General features: G+C 41.4%; 1 protein-coding gene across 1 annotated transcript; it reads right to left on the reverse strand.

Moving 5' to 3' along the window:
- Positions 1 to 459: 459 nt before the first annotated feature.
- LOC104512913 (unconventional myosin-Ie) lies at positions 460 to 23,769 on the reverse strand (the record flags this gene model as incomplete). The annotated part of the gene is made up of 13 exons (XM_010156093.1): positions 23,704 to 23,769; positions 23,393 to 23,536; positions 20,646 to 20,735; positions 19,638 to 19,732; positions 12,154 to 12,241; positions 10,515 to 10,604; positions 9,439 to 9,570; positions 7,887 to 8,021; positions 6,558 to 6,690; positions 3,433 to 3,629; positions 2,336 to 2,416; positions 1,870 to 1,956; positions 460 to 546 (listed from the first exon to the last, which is right to left on the reverse strand). Coding segments are annotated over exons 1-13 (1,425 nt in total), but the record flags the coding sequence as incomplete, so codon positions are not given.
- Between the last annotated feature and the right edge of the window lie 235 nt (positions 23,770 to 24,004).

The raw sequence follows: 24,004 nt of genomic DNA on the forward strand, positions 1-24,004 counted from the left end.
ATGTGCAGCATCTTGCACTTGGCCTGGCTTAACTCCATGTGGTTAGCACAGGCCCACCTGGAGAGGCTGGAGAGCCTGTCTAGGTCCCTCTGGATGACATCCCTTCCTTCCAGCATGTCGACCGCAGCACACAGCTCGGTGTCATGAAGTTCATGATAAAATGAGCTGGGTAAAATTTTCATTTTCACAGTTATATTTTTTAGTCACACATCAATCATACTATCTTATGGTTCTTGTTTTGGTCAATATCTTAGATAACATATATCTTAGATGACATATATCTTAGAGCTCTTATAAGACACCTTATGTAAGATTTATATATAGGCTTAGTATGACTCAGTAACCCAACAACAGTATTTGCATTTTTCCTATGAACATTTCTCGACAGCAAAGCAGTTGCCCAAATATTTGAGAGAAAAATCTTGTTGTTTTTCCCATCTGTTTGTTCTAAATACTTACCACTTTGTTCTCTATAAGGTCACATACTATTTTGTTGTTGAAGTATTCTATTGGTGTCCATCTAATTCCTTCTTGCACATATTCTTCCTGTTAAGTAAAAAGAAACATGCGGATAGCGGATATCCCTTCCCACCGGGCATGCAGCACTAGGGTTACAATGCACTACACATACACAAATCCTGCATGTTAAGTAGAAAGAAACGTGGATAGCGGATATCCCTTCCCACCGGGAATGCAGCACTAGGTTTACAATGCACTACACATACACAAATCCTGCACTACTTCAGAAAGACTTGTCAAAAGTGTGACTGGGGGGAGGTGGGAGAAACGACCCTAATTGGTAGTTAAATCCAGCTCTCTACCGCCTAAGAGATCCTTCTCTGTTCTCCCCACACAGTCTTTTGTCATTCATAGCCCTTGAAGAGCAGGAATACTTCATCAGTGCATTTATTGCCAGAGGCTTCCAAAATAGTAACAAAGTGACTTTTACAGTATCCTGACAGTGCACCTAAGCATCCATTCCTCATCTATTTTAAAAATTAGAATTGTGACAGGCATATCAAGGATCACACCCCCAAAACAACACATTTAGAAATGCACATGAAACGGAGACATAGCTCTACTTTTTATTTCTGTACGTGGTTACTGTTACCATAAAGACATCTAGAAAGGGATTGGGGAAAAATTTCACACTAACATCTGATTCAATTGACCCACCCAGTTGCCTGCATTCGCCTTCAGCTAGACACTTAGCAGGTCATTTGTGTGCTCAACCGCAATGATGGGTTACTTTTATACAAGGGCAATTGTGTATGTGCATTCTTGAAAACATTGGCCTAAAGCCGGTGCCAGGCCTGAGCTCACCCTGCACACAATGCCTCTGCCTCAGCTGCATTCTGCCCGCCCGCCCAGGCACCAGCTCACATTCATGCCAAGTGAGATTTCCCAGTGAGACTGAGCAGAGAACGTCCAATACTTTCAGAAGTATTGTTGCATTTGTCTGTGTAATTCATTTTTTATATCTGTATAAGACACAATAAAAAAGGGTGTGGAGGAGATTAAGGAAAGCATTCCCATTTAACAGTGTGTCATGTCCAAGGAAAGCACAGGGGTGGAACCAGGCTGCAGTTTTCCATTTCTGCCAGTGAGTCAGAATATGCAGCAAGTCTGGGCAGTCATATGACTGCATCAGTACAGCGTATGACCCACTCGCTTCGCTACCACTATACTAGAGAATAAACGCCTGTAGCTGATGTGGTTTTAGGGATAGCCAATGACAAAGGCTTTTAGGGGTTTTTGTCCTGCTTAACAAGGCAAACTTTACTGTTAGCAGATGAAACCTCAGTCTTCCCACTAACTGAAAAAGCAATAGCTCGTTTATGAATTCAAAACCAATACATGTCTGGTTACCTGTTCTGCCTTCAGTGTCAGTTCAATAAAAATCTGCTGCAGTTTCTCATTAACGAAGTTGATGCAGAACTGTTCAAACCCATTTTTCTATAGAAAGGAAAACAATTTAAAAATTAGTCTCATGCTCAATATACAATAATTCTAAGGCTTTATGCTGGCAATAAGCTTCAAAGAAACACTGTCAATGATGGATGAGTTGATGACTTTATAGACATTCTGTGTAATCTCAGATCTTTCTTTTAAGATCAATGACCTAGTTTCTTTGAAGTTTCTTCAGTACTTTGTGGTTATTAAGTGAGACATTACTAGTGAGAACTCAATGTCCAGGAAGCTGGGTTGGGATTTTTTTTGCTTTTATTCTGGCCACAGGATTTGTGGGTTTTTTTCTGGTTTGGATTTTTTCCCCTCTAAATAAAAACCCTCCCAGGTCAGCTCAGCTCACACACTGAGTATTGCATTGCCTTACCTGGAATATTTCAAAGCCATAAATATCAAGGACACCAATGTTATATTCTTCGTGGTCCTTCTCCATAGCCTTATTAATAGACTAATAAAACAGAAACAAAATGTAAAACAAAATGTCATTTAGATCTTTATAAGATAGATCACTATCCTTAAATCTTTATATAAAAATACTGGGTTTCTTCAAAAAGAACATATTTGAATGTACTACAAATATATGTGGTAGGGTATTTAACTTCCACTTTTTAATAAAGTGTTACTAACAGCTCGGAAATTAAGAGTATGATATCCTGTTTGCCGGGTTAGTGAGCTTTTGGATCTCTTCTTTGTAAAAAATCTTTCCCCTTCAGTGTAACTGGCTCAGTTAAAAAAATGAGACAACTGCAAAAGAACAGCTTTGAGTCTGATATCTGATGCATTTTGCAGATGGTACCATGAATCTTTCACCTATTTCTGTATTCCCTTACTTTGCAGTGTCAGTGCTGGTACAAGCTCACAGTGGGAATTAGAGTTGTCATGATGAGGGGGACTTCTGAGACACCAGCAGTGCCACCACGGAGGAGACTTCTGCTTCACCTGTGGCAAAGGTAAGGTTTTCTACCCCACCAATCCAGCCCAGGGTCTCATTCTGAACAAGAGAGTACTTCAGCATGGGGAATGGCATCGCATCATTTGCTCAAATTCCACAACATGGAGATGCTGAAGGGGCTCTGAGTGGAGTAAGAGAGCAGGGGACCACAACCCACTAATTCTGCTCATCTGAAAATGCTCAACTACATAAGAGAAGGGAAGACTCTGAGAACCATGCATGCTGACAGGAATGAGATACCAGAATATAATATAGGACAGCTGTGGCAGGAGACTGAGCAAACCTAGCACTGAAACCACAGCTCATATACTCCAAGAAAAGTGTCGCATTCGTCATATAATGACTGCCTTGTCTTTGACACCTGCAGTCATGCTCGCACCCCGCTGTTCAGTGCTGCTGCTAAGCTTTAGGCAAAGAAACACACTGGGTGAAAGACAAGCACTGCAAGGGACACTCCTAGTGTACTTGTACTTGTTTTGATACTTCAGCAGAATCAAGCAAGTCCAACTTACATCCACCAAGTAATCAAACACACGGGAATGAAGGGCCTTGGCCAGTGCATCCCTGGTGTAGCAGGCTTGTTCCACATTTAGTGTTACATTAATGGACTCTGATTTGCCTCCCCACTTGCTGTCCATCTGTCTGCTGGTTAGTTTTTCCTTTAGGCGGTCCTGGTTAATTCCAAGGAGAAAAGCAGGGAAAGCCAAAACTGCAAGAAAGATCAGGGTTGCTGGATTATGATTTACAGACTAAACCCATGGAGAAGGAAAGAAAAAAAATATTAGCTGTATCTCTAATAACAATCAGCAGTAATAAACCTCACGGAGCATGCAGATTAAAAGAGGAGGGATTTATGTCTTTAAAATTTCCCAAAGCTCCCCAAGGACATTTGCAACTCTTTACTTATATGGATTTCAATTAAGATAAACCACCTTGAAGTAAAATAATGAGCTATTTCTGTACCTTCAGTTCTTCAAACATGTAAGCTGTCTTAGGTCATAGTTTTGAACTATGTGGTTCACACAAATCACACTTGGAGGAGACAGAAATAAATTAAATACACATTAAATAAAACTGACACCACTGAAAATTCTTTGTAGAAATATGACATGTTTAAAATCTATTAAAGAATATGCTATCTGCTTCCTAACATTCTTTCCTTTTCTTCTTCTAATTTAGGATATTGCAAAAAGTTTCCAATTACCTTGCCACCTATTTGGTTTTGGTTTTTTAATCCCTTACTCTGGAAGTACTTTGCGAATCCTAGGTTCCCTTGTTTAAAAGTAAAGCAGAAAAATACATCTGTGCAACAAGTAGCCACAAGTCTAGAATGCTTTGCATTCTCAGCACACGGTGCAGATGTTAGCTGCAGGTGTCATGCACCTTAAGGAATGGAAAGAGAGACACGGCTTGAAAGCATATGGAAACAGCTCCCAAGGGCGGCTCTTGTTGCTGCTTTTGCACCACTGCTAAATCACATAATCCTCTAACAGTGTATCCCCCATGTTCCTTTGCTTTCAGACCTACTTTACTGGTGTGAGGAGGATGTAAAATAATCACTCACTGAGGCAGCAGCCACTCGTGCTTTACAGATCCGTAATATCACAGCATGATTTTGCTAAACCCTTCAGTACATTAATCCAAAACTATTTTTAAAACTGCATATATATAACCACCAGCTTTCTGAAATCTGATTTATTACCACCAGCAAGCCAATTCAATTTACCCTAGAGTACTAGGAACCACACGGCTAACCAAAGTTGAGTCATGGCAACATCTCCGGTAACTCACAAGAACTGAGGTTGAAGAGCACATGAAAAGTCAAACATCATGTGCTTTAAAATGGAAAAGAACGTAGGTAATTGTCGACCAAATACACTCACACATACTGTAAAGATGCCAGAATAAGTATTTAACTAGTACTAGTGTAAGAATTTATGAAGCTAGTATAATGGTAAGAACCACCATGCACACCTCTAACTCTTCCTTCACAGTGCTAATGATTTACTGTAAAGGAAGAACAGCTAGACATGACTTGATAACTCCACATTCTTAAGATGCCTGATGGTTTTCCCTAGTTAGGGACCGTAGAGTTACCATATAGAAATTACTATAAAGCAGGATATGCATGTAATTGAAAAAATGACCCTCAGAGCAATATCATTCTGTGGAATAGCTTTAAATACAATCTGTGAAGAAACACTGAAAAACACTAGCTTCACTTCATCATTTTTGAGTAAGTATACAACAAATCTTTCAATACAATGCAAGCGCACAGAGGGATGGTTTGTGTTCTGCATCTAGAGGGAACAAACAGTATTTGGCATGATTTGCAACACAGAAGATTGCTGTGGTTCAACCCTAAGGAATTCAAACACCACCACTCTGAATGTCCCCCTCTTCCTCCTCCTTCCCCCAGAATTATATGCTGGGCATGACGCCATATGGTCTGGAATATCCCTTTGGTCAGCTGTCCCAGCTGTGTCCCGTCCCGACTCCTTGTGCACCCCAGCCCACTCACTGGTGGGGTGCAGGGAGGTGAGAGGTAGCAAAGGCCTTGACTCTGTGTCAGCACTGCTCAGCAGCAATGAAAACATCCCTGTGTTAGTAACACTCCTGTCAGCACAAATCCCAGCCACAGCCCCAGACCAGCTACTACGGAGAAAATTACCTCTATCCCAGCCAAGGCCAGCACAGAGATTTAGAATAAATAATCAGAGTATTTTTCTCACCTATTCATATAATCAAGCACTGCAACAGTGCTCGTTGGCAGTTTTGAAGAAGTGTTTGTCTAAATGTCAAGAGCGGTCTGTATAGATTCCATTCTGACTCAGAGACTAGAGTATTTGGTGTCTTGAAGAATGGCCTTTGCATGTTTTTCTGAAACTGGCTACATACTAACAAGAACACTATTGACCAAATTCTTAAACTTTTTATTATTTCAGACTTAGGCAAAGCATGACTTCACCAGTGGTCTTTCATTGTGGTTTATCTTCCATGGCTACCCAGATATGAACGCTTTACTATTTAGTTGGGTAGGACAAACAGTAAACTGGGAGGAGGATTAATGGAATGGGAAATCAACCCAACTTTCAACTTCGTAATGTAGAAATTGTACCAGACATTGCTATTTCTTCTCTGGCTTCTTTAAAATGCAGTATGTTTCTGCCTAAGTTCTATGTTCATTCTATCTGCTATTTTTTTCAATGTATTATTCATACACAACTTGTGTATTTATATCCCAGTGAGCAAGAGAAATATGGTGTTACATGGCTCATCAGAGAAACACTCAAATTTACCAACTTATTCTCAACCTGTGTTTTTTCAGTTTGTTACTTTTTGATGCAACACCTATATCTCTCATCTGGCTATTAGATGTCTATTTTTTCATACTCAAAGGCTAGAAAAGGATTTCTTAAATTCAAAATGCAAAACCGTACTCCTACTAAGTCAGTGGCTCTGTAGAAGACAAAACAGGAGCCTCAATACTGCTAGTTTTGGAAGAAAATCTAAATTAGCAGCCCCACACAATAAGAAATGCCCTGGTTCAAACAAACAGCTCAAGATTGCAGTTCAGCCTATGCCATCTGGGTTTCAGACCATCGTTAATTCTGTAACAGCTTCCAGAGGTACTCACACTCCTCGCTCTCCACTCCCGCGTAGTTGCCAACTTCTTTGAAGCTGATATTTCCCAAATGCAGTATTCCTGCCACTATCTGCAGCACCAACGCCTGTTCCTCTGCAAAGATCCCAATCACACTCATTGCATGCTGGGAAGAAAAAGAAAAAAACAATTTGAACCAGTCAAAGAATCTGTTTCATGCTTCTTGTCATAGAGGTCCTCTTAAAAGATTTAGTTTTTCAAATTAGCTCAAAAACCTAATGCAACCAAATTTCATTACAGCCTGTACTGGAGTTTCAAAAGATACCAGATGTCCTACTTCAGCATTTTTGTATTTTGTTAATTAAATACCAAAGCATCTACACCATTTAGAAGACGTGTTAGCAAAATAAATGCCAGGAAAATAAAAGTCACTAAAACCCAAGCACCTGCTCTTGAGTGTCACACCGAAAATAAATAGTTTCACTGCAAAATGCAAAATAATGAACTCAGGAGATTATGACTTTATTCCTTCTGCACAGTCTTAGCCACTGAGACTGAGAACTGCGAAGCTGTCCTTCATGACTCTATAGAGCAGTGCAGTCTGTCTGGCCTAGGCTGTGAATTTCCGTCACCTACTAGGAAATAATCCACACCAACCCTGGGGTTTGGAGTCTAGAGTACAGGGTAACTTACAGAATGTCTTCTCGACTTCTAGAACACCCTATTAGCTAGACTACAACAGCAACCATTTTTTTAGGCCTTTACATGTGTAAATAAGATGATGTGTTAATATGCTTATTTTAACTAGTAAATTTCTAATAACAGGAGACCAGCCAGTTGATACGACCAGCATAAGGGTCACACAACAAATTGGCAACAGCACTGGATAAAGATCCCTGAGTTCCTTTCTCCAGCCTCTCAGTTGCACTGCTTTTAGTAGTCATGCAACATCAGTCACCACTAAGAATTCAGCTAAAACTCAGCACCCTCTTATATCTTCTTCTAATGGAATTTCCTCATTGTGTTTGCATTTTCACTTTTTTCATACTGCAGATTATCTGCACTCAGTTCAACTTCATTAAATTCACACCCTTCTGAAAAAGAACAACAAAAACCAAAATGCCTTTCTATAAAAACTATCTTCTCAGAATTGTTAAGCTGCAACACAGGACCTCTTCAGGGTAACATAATTCTTCCTCAGGGTAAAATATGATTAAAGTTCCATCTACATTAACTTCTCATTCCCACACTAATCTATGTTAATTTCTCATTCCCACACTAATACATCGATGTCTTTGCTACAAATGGACAGTGAAATGAATACACATCCACCACTATGCAAATCAGAGTAAAAGAACTCACCAGTGTTTCTTGGAAATCCGATTTGTCATTGATGTCATCGACTTTGTAGGACCCAGAGAGACTCAGATAGTAATAGTAGTCCATACTGGTAATGCCAAGGCTGCTCTTTTGTTCCGAGGACGCCCCCTCAATTAGCTGCAGAACAGAAGCGCCCAGATCAGGTATTGTACAATGATCTTCAGCAGAGACGAGCCAGGTAGAAACAGGTGGCTGAGCCTGTAATTTCTGGGAGAGAGATGGCTAGTGCTGTGCCAGGCATGCATCCTTCCCATGTTTGGTTAACTGTTTAGCCCAGAAGACCAGATTCTCATCCCCATTCCCATAAATGGTTTAGTTCTAACTTCCACATCTAAAAAAAAGGCAAAAACTGTGCCTGTCTTGAATGCCTTCCATCATCTTTACCCCATAAACATGAGTCAAAACAGGTTTTCCAATCTGCAGTGTATTAACTAAATCCTCAGGAGCAATGTGTGTTCCATTTCTACTGAGAAGTAGGCAGGATTGAAGGAACATAGTAAGAAAGCATTTTGTGAATCATTGTGAGGCCAGGTATCCTTTATGCCATTATGGCATATGCTAAGCCAGTTCTGAACTGCTCTGGTATTACGCTGATTTACAGCATGTCCCAAGTCACACCCCTCTGTTGGTTAGGCCAGCAGGGCCAAGAAAAAACAGCAGGGTAGTTGAACGTTCCTGTTCTCTCTCTGATGGCAGAGGAGAGGCTCCTCAGATCCATGTGAAGTCCAGGCAGTCATGCACAGATATGGCTGCAACAGGAAGGAATGAACAACCTAACCTCAGAAGAGAATAGTCAAACCCCACAGTCTTAACTCCTGTGTCAAAAGGCCTGCCCAAGCCACAGAGGAAAGTCAGCAGGACAGTGCAAATTGTTCACATACCTCGGCAGAGCAGAACGCACAGCTCCTGGAGCAATCCCAGCTCCAACTCAGCATTCCACCCTGGCAATGGCACTTGATGTGAAGCTGCTTACAGTCACTTACAAGGCACTGTCTTTACTCTAGTTTTGTACAGCTTGATTAACAGCACTTCAGCAGTTAAGGAACTCAAATCGAGGACTAGTGAAGGCCAGAAAAGCCTTTTGGACAATAAAAAGCAGGGATGCTTGAAGGATTCAGCAAATCGATATTATCCCAAATGTCCTAGAAACTCAACTGAGAACCAAATCTCCCTTTCACAGCTGTGCTACGGAATTCCAGAGCAGAAGGTATAAATATATATAGGCCAGTTTAAAAAGAAATCTGCTAGAAAGTTCTCATTTTCTACTATATTCTACTGGATTTTTCCATGTGGGAGTTCACAGTGAATTTTCAAGCAAGTCCTTTGAAATACTGAAGTACCTTTGCTCTGGAGCTGAAAGGCAGCTAGGTGGGTCTACGTCTTAACATGCTATCCAGTTTCCCAGTGATCCCCAGCTTACCACCTCGAGTATGCGTTCAGCAATCTCACTGTGCTGAGAATGCCTTGGCAATCAAAAGGAAACACTGGTCCGAATTATTTTAAATGACTTGGAAAGGACCTATACACTTCTGACCTGGTAAAAAATGTGAAAGCTCCTCTCTCCAGGATTCCTCATTACAACTCGAGATTTTTCCAGTAGGAAGTTGGAGATTTTCCCTCCATCCGGTTCTCCACCTGGGCTAAACTGGATTTCAAAGTATTTCCCCTGCGATAAATAAATTAAAGCTGTTGAATGGTTAGTAGATACACATGTGAAATCATGCACGTGTGCCACATCACGAGGAAGGTTACTAGGATATTTAATCTTCATAATGCAGTGACACAGCCTTAAGGTACAACCTAAGCTTAGATTCCTGGACTACCCTGTATTTTTCTTTCTGCATTGACACAGCGCTAGAACTGGGATAATACATCACGTGTTACTGCAACTGTAGAGGAAGTCAGTGGCCTCTTTTCCTTAGCATAAGGGAAAACACAAGGCTCACCTATACGGGAAGTAAATTTAGCAGATTTATGACCAAAGGCAAACATAGCCTTCTGCTTGGAAGCAAGGTGAAGCAATCATCTTTTTCTTTCAGGACGACATTAATTGCATTAACACTCATGTTGGCTGGGGAACAAATCTCAAATTTTTAAGGCCTATGTGTAACTTTTAAAAACGGAACCTGCAGCACGTTACCTAGTGAACAGTTATCTCGTAGCATCATCTCGGGTGGTCTACAATGACAGACTGCAAAGAATTCCTGCCTGCTTTCTGTACGTATCAGTAAAGGCATTCCCCACCAAACAACTCTAAGGATGGTTTCATCATACTTTTAAAAAGCTATCCTTTTTTTTTCTTAAAAATATACCACTAGAGATATTTTTCTGAGCTGGAAAACTGGCCAGTTTGTTGCTGGTAAGTCATTTTCTTGCAGACTGAATGTTTTAAAAATAAACTGTGACCAGTACATATTGTAAGAGAACCAAACACACAACCTATACAGAATAAGGGAGAGGCCTCACAATACATACTTCATGTTTTAGAAGTTTCTACTTTATTTAGATTTACGTCGCTTCTAGGCAATTCACATTATACTCCTGAATACCGTCTCTGTAACAGCACAGAAGCTGGAAGAATAAAGTAATCTCAAAGGTATAGGGACTTACAAATCTGCTGGAGTTGTTGTTCCGTACAGTTTTTGCATTCCCAAAGGCTTCCAGTAAAGGGTTGGACTGTAGAATAATATCTTTAACATGCTAAAATTTTAGGAAACAAGAGAAATAGATTCAGAAATAGCCATTTTTAAAGTTCTTACAGATTTTCTAGAAAACTGTGACATCTAAATTATATACTAAAAAAGCAAGAAAGCCTGCATCTGCAAGAAATCCTCTTTTTTTTCCCCCAGAGCTTCTAGATCCTAGTTTTCGAAGAAAATCTTTCAAAATTGAACAAAATGCCTAGGCTAAAAACCGGTCTTTCTGTTCACTGTTCTGTCAAGAAACACAGCCAATAATTTAGTCTGGGTTCCCCCCCCATCATCTCGATTTTAAACAATTCCCTTCTTACACATAAGCACTTAAATCTTCTGGGGGTCTGGAACCACAACCAATGAAGTCAGAGCAGCATGGAATTTAGGAATCTGCAAATACTTCAGCAACCTGCTTCAGGAGCAGTGATGCTGCTATCTAGCTGTAAAGCAATGAATTCTGCTACTGCTGCCTCTACCTGACCCTTGGAGCTGGAAGTATGGACAAGGTATTAGCTTTGGAACAAGCCCAACACATGCTGAGTTGTGAAGAGAAGATTGAATTGTATTGCAAAAGAAATGCTCAACCAACTTCACTACTGGTACTCTGCAATCACGCAAAATATTTTTTGATTTTCTACAAAGAGCTGGAATCTTTTAAATAAAATATTTACTCAAAATATGTTTATTCCAAAAATAGCACATTGCATACTTTCTCTGGATCATTTCTCTTGGTTACAGAATTATTCTCTGCAATGTTCCCAGTATGACTGCTGTGCAAAACTAACCGGAAAGAACAGACTCAACATCAGAGACTGCGATACAGCAAAGAAACGCAACAGTAAGCACTCGGAAAGGTAAAAGCAGCTAATACCTGCCTACTGCTGCCTGTCAGCCAAGGAATGACACTGTAATGCCATTAAAGGAATTTTTACAGCTAATTCATTCAATGAGCTCTAGTTAATAGTTTTCAATAGATAGACTGATGGTATAGTTATTAACAACAGCAACTATTTGTTCTTTCAGCTACTCTCACTTTGACAGATCACCTCAGAAAACGAGGTGATGCTCCTGCTGTTGGCTCCCTGAGGTATGCATACAAATCAGACATTTAATGGAAGCAGTAAGAGCCCCAAAAGCTAGTTTGGTTTTCAGTAGAATGCCAACACAGGAGGAAAAACCCCACACACCTCCTAAAAGGAGACTGGTTGTTAATGAAAAGAACCTTTTATCCCTTAACTAAAAGAACAACAATGCTTGTAGACATAATTCAGCACGAGGGCTATAAAACTTGTAGCAGAGATTATTCAGTGCCTGTGAATTTTCCTCATACAGCTCCCATCACACTGGCAGCCCAGCAAGCTGCCAGCACGCAGCTCACTGCCCAGTTGTCTCTGCTGCTGAGGGCTTGCACTAATTTCTAGCTGCTCACCCACCAGCTTCTTCGGCAGAGTGCCTCTTGGCTGCCAGGGTCTGCCAAGAGGGACCGCTGTCATTCTACCTCTGAAATAACTCTTTAGACTACGCTTTTGCTTTAGTATTACTCTATATCAACTCACCTGTACTTTAGGGCCACCTCCTGAAATTTTGGAGATGTAACTCATGATATATTTAGCAGCTACAGTCTTTCCAGCACCGCTTTCCCCACTAGGGAAAAAAAAGACCACAAAAACGTACCTGTTAGTTTTTAAATAACTCTAGACTGGAGTAACTGAAGGTTTATCCATTTCAAGCAGGAGAAGGTACCTTAACAATAAATAATAATAAACACACACCGTATTTGCACTGGGTACATTGGCTGGGATACAATATTGTAGCATGGTTACTTGGATGTATTTGTGAAGAAATAACTTTGAATATATCACCTTGCATGGACACCAGAATCTCTATGGGACTTCAAAGTCAGAAAACCATGTAAATGTAGAAATCAATATGCTCAAACCAGGATGATCAAAAAAGTGTGGTAAGAACTCAATTCCCATCTAAATTTAGTGGGATTTCAGATCTTAGCACACAAACTCATTTGAAAATCCAAGCTTTGAATGCCAGATACCGACTTCAGGCGTCTTTGTTTCTGGTGTTCCTGAACGAAATAATGAGACATTATTAATCACATCCTGAATGACGGAAGAACTACCTTCCTGTTCCTATGCCTCTTGACACAGGGTACAAGAAGTCTTAATATTCCATACTAGCTTTCACAATTCCTTCCTTCCGTTAGAGTATTTCACTTTAGTGGCGTAGAATGTTTACAACAGCGACCGGTAGATTTGCCTTCTCGCGATGAGTAAGAGGGAAAGAAGATCGGGGTGCCAGGCCATCCAACCTCACACTTTGTTTCATACCTTCAGGCGACCTTCGTTTCAACAGAATTCCTCCAGACTTACGTAAGTCTTGGTGAAAGTCAGCTTTGACCTTAAGGAATTCACCTTGACCTGGCCAACTATACTAACACAAAACAACAACACAGAGACACTGGTTCAATGTCATAAAGATATCTGAATGGTTTTTTTTTCCTGTGTGAAAATCTGTGCTATCTTTAAACTCCTGAGTAATTTCAGTGAATGTTGTTGACTCTTCTATCCTGCGCCTACTTGTTCTTGGATATGGATCAAATGCACATCTTCTCCTACACAAATTTGAGCTGTGTTTGCCAGAGAAACATCAGCTTGTCCTGCACAGGGAAAGGACTTGCAGAGAATGTCAACTCATAGCTCCTTATCTGCATGAGTAATGAAGACATTTCCAAAGGTTTCATTCTGAAAAAGCTCCCCAAGCTGCCAAATATCATTTTACATCTTTAAAGCTTCCAAACCGAAAAGCTTCCCCCCACCCCCAGAAATGTTTTCAATGCTTTTGTCTTCTCCTGACTGCAGTTTTACAGGTCAAACAGGAAACTTGAAAAGGTGAAAAATACTTCTTCATCATCTCGTCTCTGTGGACCTCGATTTTTATTATTCAGTCATCTTTTCCTAAGCATCAAGAAGAAAGCCTGTATTTTTGGTATTTACTACGTTCCCATGGACAGACTGCTGGATGGCAAACTGTATTTGGAAGTTCAAATCAGCAAACAGAAGGTCAAATCCACTAAAATAACATTTCTTCAAAATTTGCTCGCAGTAAATTTGCTCATCCTGTGGCAATATAAGACAGACAAACCAATCTAAGCCGAATCACACTCGAGTTTATATATGCAGGTTTCAACTGAATACAGAGGAGGATCCACGGCAAAACACTGACTTAATCTGATCAGGTATGATTTATCAGGCAGTAGAAATGTAACACATTTCTGTAAGATTTTCTGTCGTGCAGAAATTATCCTTCTCCTCTATGTTCAAATTAAGTGTGGCTCGTATTTCTCATTCCATAGTGCCTGCCATGGAAATGGACCTGGAGGAATATAGTTCCATTTTACTGTTTCGATAGAAGTGGTTCTTTATATTACATCAATGTGGCCAAAAGACTGCCTTCTGAGCTTGCTTTAGATTTCTGCATGGGTAAGCTTTTCTCAGTTTTATGCTTTTATTGATCAGAGGCCAGTAAATTGTTCCAATTGAACTAGAATAAAAGAGGGTGATGCATTATTAATGAACTGAAGTAACTTTATCTGGTGGGAGGGTATCTTGCCCCCAGTAAAACCCAGGTGGTCAGCTGCAACTGGGGAAGTCTGGAATTCCTGCCAAATGATTCTCATACAGAAGCTTTTTTACATGTCTCTTACTGCTGTGCTGCTATTAAAACTATTTTAAGATGATGCAAGAATCATTTCCTAGCTTGGCAGTTTCACGTATGCTGGAAGTACAGAGGTTTTTAAAGGTTGAAAAAATGACTATAATGGTTTGAAGTAAGTGGGCTGTGGTGCCGACAATTTTCTCAGAGACTTTCCTGACTAAAAATAAAAACATTACACAGTCTCAATCACTAACACAAAAAGGTAACGCTTTGAAAGACATACTGCTTCTTCTAGCGCTATTCACTACTTCAGGCAAGTGACATTTTCTTCAGCAAAGTCAATTAACACTCAGCTGAAAGGAGAACAATGCAGAGGGAAAAGTATTTGCTCATTCCTTCCCAAAAGAAGTATAAGTGGTGATTAGAGCAGGGAAGCAAGTTTCAATACATATCCTCACCCTTCTCTCTAAAATTAGTTTTCTGCCTGACGTTTCATATAGTATCCCTGGCTGTAGGACAATGCAAGTCATACCTCTCGGCATCACCGGGACAACACAGAAATCGTAGGAACAAATATTTCTAAGGACTCCTGGATCTGCCAGTGAAGAATACTGCACATGCAAAACACTCAATGTGTTTGGATAAACCTCTTGGTTTGTTTCCATTAAAAATTCACTTTCTCTAACTACATTCAGAGAAACCTCAGCAGCATCAATTCAGTGAAATGTTTTCCCTTCTGAATCAGAGCTTTTACCTAACTTTTCTTACTGTGTTAGACTTGTGTTTCTAACCACTTCCTCATTACAGTTCAGCCATATTCCCAGTTAGAGTCTGTACAGACATTTTAGAAGGAGCAGTCATCTGAGTCTTCTGGGAAGTGGAGACACAGAAGCTGACTAGAAATCGTATTAAATTTTGAGCTTAGACTTGAGACAGACGTGTTGTTCGCTACGAACAGTTGGGGTGGCAAATGATCGACACATGCTTGTAGTATTTAAGATGTATTCCCCTTTTAGGTATGCAGGCACCATACATGAGCTTTGCTGTACCCAAACGTCGACACATGGATGTAAAATGTTAACTAAAATCACAAACAAGGACTGAAAAACTGCTTTAAAGCAACTGCAACATCTCAGGGCAGAGATCACAGACAGAAAGTAAATAATAAAGTCCTCAACTTTATGGAAAGGTAAAACCTTAAGAACACTCTGAGGAAACACATCTATTGCTACATAATAGAAAAAACCTAATCATAACCTCCACTCTCTTCATTAAAGGACAATGATAGTCCACAAGGCACTGAAAGCCACAACAGCCAATCCTCTGTAATGAAAATCTTGCTTGGACAAGTTGGTAGTTCAGAAGGGCCCCGCTCCAAGCAAGGAAGGAATGGGAACAGTCTGCTGTAGCAGACACTTTGGAGCTTCCTCCAACAGAGGCTTAAATTAAATACCATGCCTCGGTAAAACACAGACTTCATGAGAAATCCAACTCCAGCCTAACTGCCTTACTCATGAGAGCAAACTCCCTTTGTCCTCCTGCCCGGTGCACACAGAACAGGGGAGGAAGGGGGCAGCTGCTGCTCCCTCCTCCCACCTAAGCACACACTCCGCACCTGCACTCAGCCCAGCCAGAACCCAGCCCCTGGATAACCTCACTGTGCGCACTCTCACAGCCATGCAGAACAGCTCATGGCTCCTCAGCTCTCATTAGCCACGCGTGCATGTCACCTCCTTAAGGCATATGCGCTGGGATTATTCCACTAATGAAACAGGCTTCCCTGGCCCTGGAAAGGTTGTTTGGTAACACTTTGTAAATTCGTATTATCACTTCAAATATTATTTTTGGTTGCTGTCTATTCAGCCTTTTAGAGAACCATGTTTTCTTTTGGATCTGCTTTCCTGATCCATTCACCGACTTTTTGAAGAGAATGAGCTGTTTCTACCAGTGTCTAAATACATTATTTGCAATTCTGGAATTAAATGTCCTGGCAAAAGGTGTGTGATCCTCACACACAGAGAGGGTCCTGAGTACAGCAGGACACTGCAGGGACCCTCCTCCACCTGCCTGCAAATCAGTGTCTAGTCTCTAGGAACACGTGTGCCACCCGAGGTCCAGCAGCAGATGCCACAGGTGCCTAAACCACATGCTGTAGGAGGACACAGGCGTGCTCCAAGGCCTTGCCCATCATCCTGGTGCCTCCATTCCTGAGACTGCGTCTGCACCACAAGCCAGACGTAGCCTTTTGATCCGAGTGTGAATCGGTTCAGTCTGCACCTTATTTCTTATGTTCTTTCTTTGCAAACCTTTCTTTAGGGGGCAAATCTGCCATCTTGGGCGGGGGGGGAAATAAGGAAAAACCAGGGTTTGTGTCTGTACTAGCTTGTTTTGCTCCACCAGGTATTCCCAGTGAAGTCACTGAACATTCAGACTAGTTGCAGGGAAGCAAACAGGCACCTCACAATAACCACATGGTTATCGTCACTCGTTTTCCACAGGGAAAATTTGTATGGCAAAAGCCATGGTTCACCAAAATGCAAAGAGGTTCATCTGAAACTGCTTAGGTTTGGAAGACTTCTAAGGAACTGAAGAGAGACAAGCACGACGATAGCTCAATTTTTTGAGAACCACCGGTTTAGGGGCAGAAATGATATAGTCCTTGGCAGCCCTGGAGTGAAACGGATGGTGTGGTAGGTCTACCTGGAATATTCACCTCGCTCACGAGCCACAGCATCTTGAGGAGCTTCCAGTCTGCCAGCAGCTGCAGTGCCTTCTGGTCCATGAAATAAAATGTAACCAAATTCCAAACCTCAAGACACTTCACTGTGAAGCCAGCTCCAGTCATTAGAAACAGCAATGACATTAAAATCAGAAAACATAGGACGAATTAAATGAAATGTGGTTGAAAGGATTAAAATGTCAACCAAGCAAAATCAATATTGTGAATGGCTGAATTACTGCATTTCATAAAAATAATTTCTAACTGCCCCAAAAAATCAAATACCATCATGAAAACGATCTGCAAGTCTAGTCCGAAGCTTTCACAGTATTTGTTTTAAGGACCATAGGAAAACTGAATGTGTAGAAAGGAAGAACTCTCTGAAATGTCCCTGGCAAACATGCTGCTGCTTGTTTCAGCTCTGCAGTGGATTTCAATTAACTCCAGCAGATTTTGAATAGGCTGTGCGCACACAGAGAAAACTCACCCTGCACATACGAAACGCAGACACTCCAAAGAGCACGTCATCCATCATTCAAGCACAAGAATTCTCACGTGAACTTAAACCTGTAAGTCTGCGTGCCGGCTCTCTGAAAGTGTGACCCTCTGCATTGTTGCACTTTGGGGCATTAGCAATGGATCTCAAAATGTTTTGTAATCATCGTTCACCAAAGTTTAAAGGTTTTCACTATAAATTTGGCTTCGTGTGAAACATCCCAGGCTCTAGGATGTTACTTTGTTCAAAAATAAATCCCAATTTTACCCATTCCTAACAGGTCTGAATTTACTAAATGGGACTAGTAACATCAGCTTGGCAAGAGGCATCAGTTTTCCAAAGAGGAAGACTGAGCTAAGGGGACAACTCGGACATACGAGAGACAGGCATACGAGCTCTGGGCATCCTGCTTCCCATGGCACCATGCTGTAGCCAGGGCCCAGGAAGAGGGAGGCCCTTGGAGAGGTACAGCTCAGTGGAGCAAACTGAACGCCTGCTTGACCTTCCTACGTTTCCACATAGCAATGTACACTTTGCTGATACTGGCAGGGACACACCTGCACACTTTTCCACTGGAACACCTCACCCAGGAAAGCTCTGCCTGGATGACGCCCAGGCATGGACTCAAGGAAATAAAGCAGTGACTAGAACTTTCCATCAATTATTCCTCCTCACAAGCTTTCATGGCAGCTCACCAGCAAGATGCATTAATATGAACTTTATTTTCACACGGGATCATTCAGTAGGGTGCAGGAACGCTCACACGTGGAGCACCCCCACGAGTAGGGCCCACATACTAAGCCCACTTCTTCACAGTACTCCTGCGACAACATTAAATTAGCAAGTGGCTGGTACAAGGGCATTTCAGCTTAAACATCAGCAACCATCCTCCATTTCCTGGCAAGTTCCAGCCCACGGGACTGAGTGCATGGAGCTACAGGGCATCTGAGCACTACCGGCATCCTGTCCCGGTGGGCAGGGATGTTGCGGGGCACACAGCCACCCCAGCGACACCCCCAGAGAGAGGCCCTGGGCAAAGAAAACATCCAGTCTTGAGATCCCTCTTTTGTTACATTTAACTGCAGTTGAGTCCACAGTGCTGCCTCCCAGCAAGTGCCACAGAGAAATGATAGAAAGCTTAAGAAACACTGTTATTAATAAAATAATGACAGTTTCCCTTCAAATTATTTTTTTTTTTAATCCTTTCTTTCGCTTAGTTGTTAGGAAAGTCTCACAGGCCAGTGGTCTACCAACACTTTTCATCACACACACCATTACAGAGAGCCTCAGCACACACTCCCAGTGTAGGTCTATTTCACACATCCACTACGGAAGGTCTAGTATTTCCTTCCCGCAATCCCAGTGGATCTCACTGCGCACGCCCTGTGATGCATGGCCCCCACTGGAGACCACTGCCGCAGGTCAAGTGCAGCTCCAGGAGCGCTGCAGTGACCCTCTGCAGTTTTCTGTGTAAGAAGGTACCCTGTACCAGCTCCAGCATCCTGCCTCTCTTGCCCTCTGCACAATTCCTTTCATCATACACTATCTATAAACCCACGGATGAGAACAAAGCATACCTCTGGACCCCAAACTCCCTGGCTGTGACTGAAGCAATGTCTGTCATTAATAAAGTTCAGTAATAATTCTGCAGTGCATTCCCTCAGCCTAATAATTAAAATAGATTAATAGTGAAGACAAAATTAATTTTCCAGTCTCTCTCTCTCCTCCTTTTATCTCTCAACTGAATCCAAGCAAAACCCCAAAAGGAACAAAAGCACATTTATTTTTAACAGGGAAAAAGAAAAAGAAACAGCACTAAAACCAGAGTATGGTAAATGCAGTCGACGTGAGAACGTTGGATTTAACAGTATCGGTGACTGCTAGAGTTGTTAAACCCAAACTCCTGCAGATTTGGTATGGGGCACGGGGCTGGCTACGTGAGAAAGAGACTTCCTGTGGTTAAGCTATCATCAGAATTTCACTGGAAAACAAAAGGGAGGGCCAGAAGGTACTCAGCTTTCCAAAAACCCCCAAAACGTTCAGTGGTCATGTGCACAGATTTTTACTGTTGTAATAAAAAAACCCCTCTGCTTCTTGAAGTTAAAACAGCAAAAGAAAATGATAAAACATTTTTTTTTAACTGATATTTTTCTTACCTAATAATGACACACTGATTTTCTCTGTCGATAATCATGTTTCTGTACATGCTGTCTGCAAGAGCATAAATATGTGGTGGGTTTTCGTACTGCGCCTAGGAGGGGAAATCAAGAACCGTTTTTCAACAAAGCATTAAACAATGCAGAAAGCGTAATATAAGCTTTTATTTAAACTGGAAGAATTATTTTCCTGGAAAAACAATTCTGAATCCCACTTTACACTGAATTTTGCCCAGGAATTTTTTTTGTTCATTTAATAAAAACAAACCAAAGTCTCTGGGTTTTGTTTCTGATCTTTCTTCTCATCCATAATTTTCTTCTGAACTGTCTAAAACACCCTGTTCTAAAAGTGGTCTGTGCTTGAAATACAATACTTGTCCAAGAGAAACTCACATAATACAGGCCTATTCCACCAGTGGTCATATGCTAACAATAAACTACCTAAACCCCTGCGCAGGGCCTGCTGCTATCGGTTGCATTTTCATCCACTGCATCCACTCAAACCGAATGGTTTCCCCAACCTATGGACATGCCCAACTCCAGCACAGCGGGAAATTGAATTTTAAAGTCCCTGATGTCCTTGCGCTGTCACACTGTTCAGGCTGTGTTTTCAAAAGTGGCATTTCAATGTTTTAATTTTTCTTGTCCAGTCTGAGAGTTCTCAAGTCAGTGTCTCCAGATCCACTGATGGCCATTTCATATCGTGCACTGCACTTTAAGCACACAATAGTTTAAAAACTGCCCTTGCAGGAGGAGGGATGTGTCAAGCAGAGAAACCTGACATGGATCAGAGTTAATCAGTACAAGTATTTTCTTGAAATACTAACCCTATGTTCCAGGGAATTCAATCTGAAGACTCAATATATGTTAACGGGTATCAGCCAAGCTCTCCCAGGCTAGTGCAGTGCTACCGAAACCCAGAAACTAATGCTTCCAAGAGTTTAACCGCGTAGGATAATATTTACTTCCCCCTGAATACTGCGGTACATTTTAGACAGCTTTACTTACTGCTCCTTGGTACATTTCAATCTCCTTTTCCCCAAAATACGGCATTTGCTTGAAAGGATTCACAGAGATTAACACAGAGCCGATGTATGTCTGTATTCAAAAGAAGTTAAGGTAACTGCAGTTTCATTAAGTATTGTCTTACCACCAGTGACTGCCAAGTAACTTTTCCATCTACTAAATAATACAGCACAGCTTCAAATAATAGTGGAAAACCATGAAGCTGACAACAACAGTTAATAAGAATGAAATTAGCAGGCTTACAAGAATATAAACATAGCATTCAATGGGATACTTTCACATCATCAAAATATTTATTTTAGGACCAGCTAAGTATAGAAACATGTATCAGAGGCCCAAACACAACACACCTTGAATAAAAACACACAAAGGAAATGGTATATTCCAACTGGTTTACTCCTTTGTAACTGAGGAGGTCACATTGTCAGCAGAAAATCTTAGAAAAGACTGTTTTGACCTTTGCAGAATACAGCACAGTGACACATCCTGATCTCGGAGACAGCGCTGAGCAGGCACAGTCGGATGGAGACAGCCACTACTGCGCCAAACTGGACAGTTACTCAGCTGCATGTTCTAGTGGGGGAGCGAAGGGAATCAGGTATGTGGCGTTACGAGTGTAACTACTGATGGACCCTAGGAGCCTTACCCTGCAGGCTGCCCTAAGAGCACACACTCCGTTTCAAGCTATTATTTGTCTCAGAAAGCTTTTTTGCAATATTTTGAATGTTAACATTTCACCGCTCTGCATTCAGCTAACACGTACCTACATTTACAGAATATTTCCGAAACCTCTGGAATTAGAATTGCAGTACATGTATGGAGCAATGGTGCTACTTTACAGGCAGGGTGGGTCCACTGAGCTGGGAGTACCCATGGCAATCAGCCCACCGTGCTGTGCTGCAGGTTTCATTTAACACTCTGAAATTGTGCACAGGCAAACCTACTGTCTCTGCTGTCCGTACAAAAGTAGGAAAATTAACACATCCATCCCGCTGGATTATCCTATTATCTATTACTGTGGTGCCACAGCGCAAAACGTTACCTGGTTAGAGCAGAAGGGAACTCAGGGAACATCCTTTCTGCCCTGTGAATCTGCAATGCTTTCTTCATACATCTTTATATTTGATTCCAAGAAAAGTGACAACATCTGGGTCTCAAATATAATAAATTAAGCATTCATTGCGTCAGTACAAACATCCCAAGCAACAGTTTTCTGTTGGTAAACAATGCCAGCATTTTCTGGGATGATTCGGTAATCTCTATGCAGCGCAGCACAGAGAAATGTTCATTCATGGGTGGGCGTACAGACAACTGAAAGATTCAAGAGACCATCTTCATTGTAGAATGAAAAGCCTTCGCAGAACTGCAAAAGGAGTCTTTTCTCCCGACACAAAGGGATTATAATGCTTTAAAAGAAGCCTCTGATCCTTCATATGACCACGAGTCCCCTTGGCAAACATGCTTATTCCCGCTTCAATAAAAGACCATCTCTGTGTTAATCTCAATTCTTTTTGTAAGAAAAAAGCAGTAGGCCATTTTTCAGCACTGAAGACTCTGAGTGTACTGCATGGAAGATGCAGCATTCCACCGGGACACAAGCACTCCTGTTATCAACAGGAAGAGCGCTCCAGTTTGCCCCAGTACTACAGTTTGACAAACACTGTGCAGCTTCATCACGTTTCTGTCAGGCAAATGCAAAATGGTGTGGTATTTCATTGAAGGCAGGATTCGAACCAATGTGCAAACCCATTAAAAACGGCTGTGGTTTGGGATGGAAATGTCAGCACAACTGCAACATTCGTTTTCCTCTATCGGTCCTTGCTACACTGAGCTGCTACTTTGCTCATAACCACCTGCATATGTGGAAACAGCCAGGAGAGGCCTCCTTGCCTTCCTGCTGAAAAACTCCTCAAGGAAACGATCCCCCAGATACAACCAGGAAGAACTAAAACCTGACTACAGCAGAAGAAAGAGCATCACTTTCCAGTACATAATCGTATTGACAAGTGTTTACCAAACTGCAGTTTACTGCAGTTCATGTTACATGGTGAAAGCTAAAAATGCAATAGTGACTATTCTTACCTCAAGGAATCCCTTTCACATGAAATTAAAAGAAAAAAAAAAACAACCCAGTAAACCCTTGGTGCTGAAATCTGTTTTTCTTGTTAGGTTTTATGTTCAGGTACTTAAATCTTCCAGGTTTTCAGTAACAGTAAGTGTGAACAGTGCAGATTTACAGATGTTCCCATGTTCACTTGTCTCCACGAGCCCACAATTCACAGTATTAACAATTCCAGGGTAAGTTGGGAAAGGGTTTATGTCACAGAAGAAATGAGATTTTGAAGGCATTTGAGTTTGGGAGGTATTGAGGACAAGATGGTATCGAGACATATGCACACCTCAAACCTATTAAATCTTGCTCTTAGAAGCAGCATTACTGCAGCAGCTTCAGGGGTCACGCAGATATATAAATAAATGGAGCTACAGGCTTCAACAATGACAAGGACAATTCCAAATATCAAAGAGATTACCTTAAAATATTTTTTCAGATCTTAATTTCAACCATCATAATTAGCTCAGTTCACAAACCCTTCTGTGTAATCTCAGGTGAACACAAAGAGCTCAACTCCTTTGAGTTATCTGCTTAAGTACATACACACATGTAATTACTTTCACATCAGATCAGCGAGTCCACAGGGCCCCACTAAAAACAACACTATAAAGGATACAAAAATATAATCATCCATGTATCGTTTCTTTAGGTTCTCCACTATGGAATCCTCTGTGATCTTGGAAAGAAGGACCATATCATCCACTCCACTGTGCTTGACATTGTGGCTCTGCCAGTGGTATCTGTAGTGTCCTTTGCTGCCCTGCAGGAAAGCACAATAAACATCAAAAAGGTTATTACATTTCTCATCAAATAACTCAAAACAACCTATTCAGATTCCAACTTCAAAAATATTTTTCTGTCTTTGATTCCTATGCCTTGACCCAGGCATCATATGACAGCAGACATAAATGACGTCAACTGACTTGCCCTGAACTGTGAAACAATTGCACCGTCCTCAAAAATCAGAATGTAATTCCCTGGGGTCTGGTGCATGTCTACACAGAGAAGGGATGTCAGATGGCAGGCATTTCCAAATCTAGCAGGAAAAAAACGATTTTTCCAACTGAGATGCAGTTATTGGGATCTAAGGATGCAAAAATTACACCCCCGCAGCAGTGAGGAGAACGACCACCTGAACTATTAAACCGCGGACAGTGGATCTGCCATCACTTACAGCCGTTTAAGTCAAACCTGCAGACACTGTTACTCACAGGGAAGCTGCGAGCCC

This window comes from Eurypyga helias, unplaced genomic scaffold, assembly GCF_000690775.1.
Source record: "Eurypyga helias isolate BGI_N326 unplaced genomic scaffold, ASM69077v1 scaffold7297, whole genome shotgun sequence".
NCBI lineage: Eukaryota > Metazoa > Chordata > Aves > Eurypygiformes > Eurypygidae > Eurypyga > Eurypyga helias.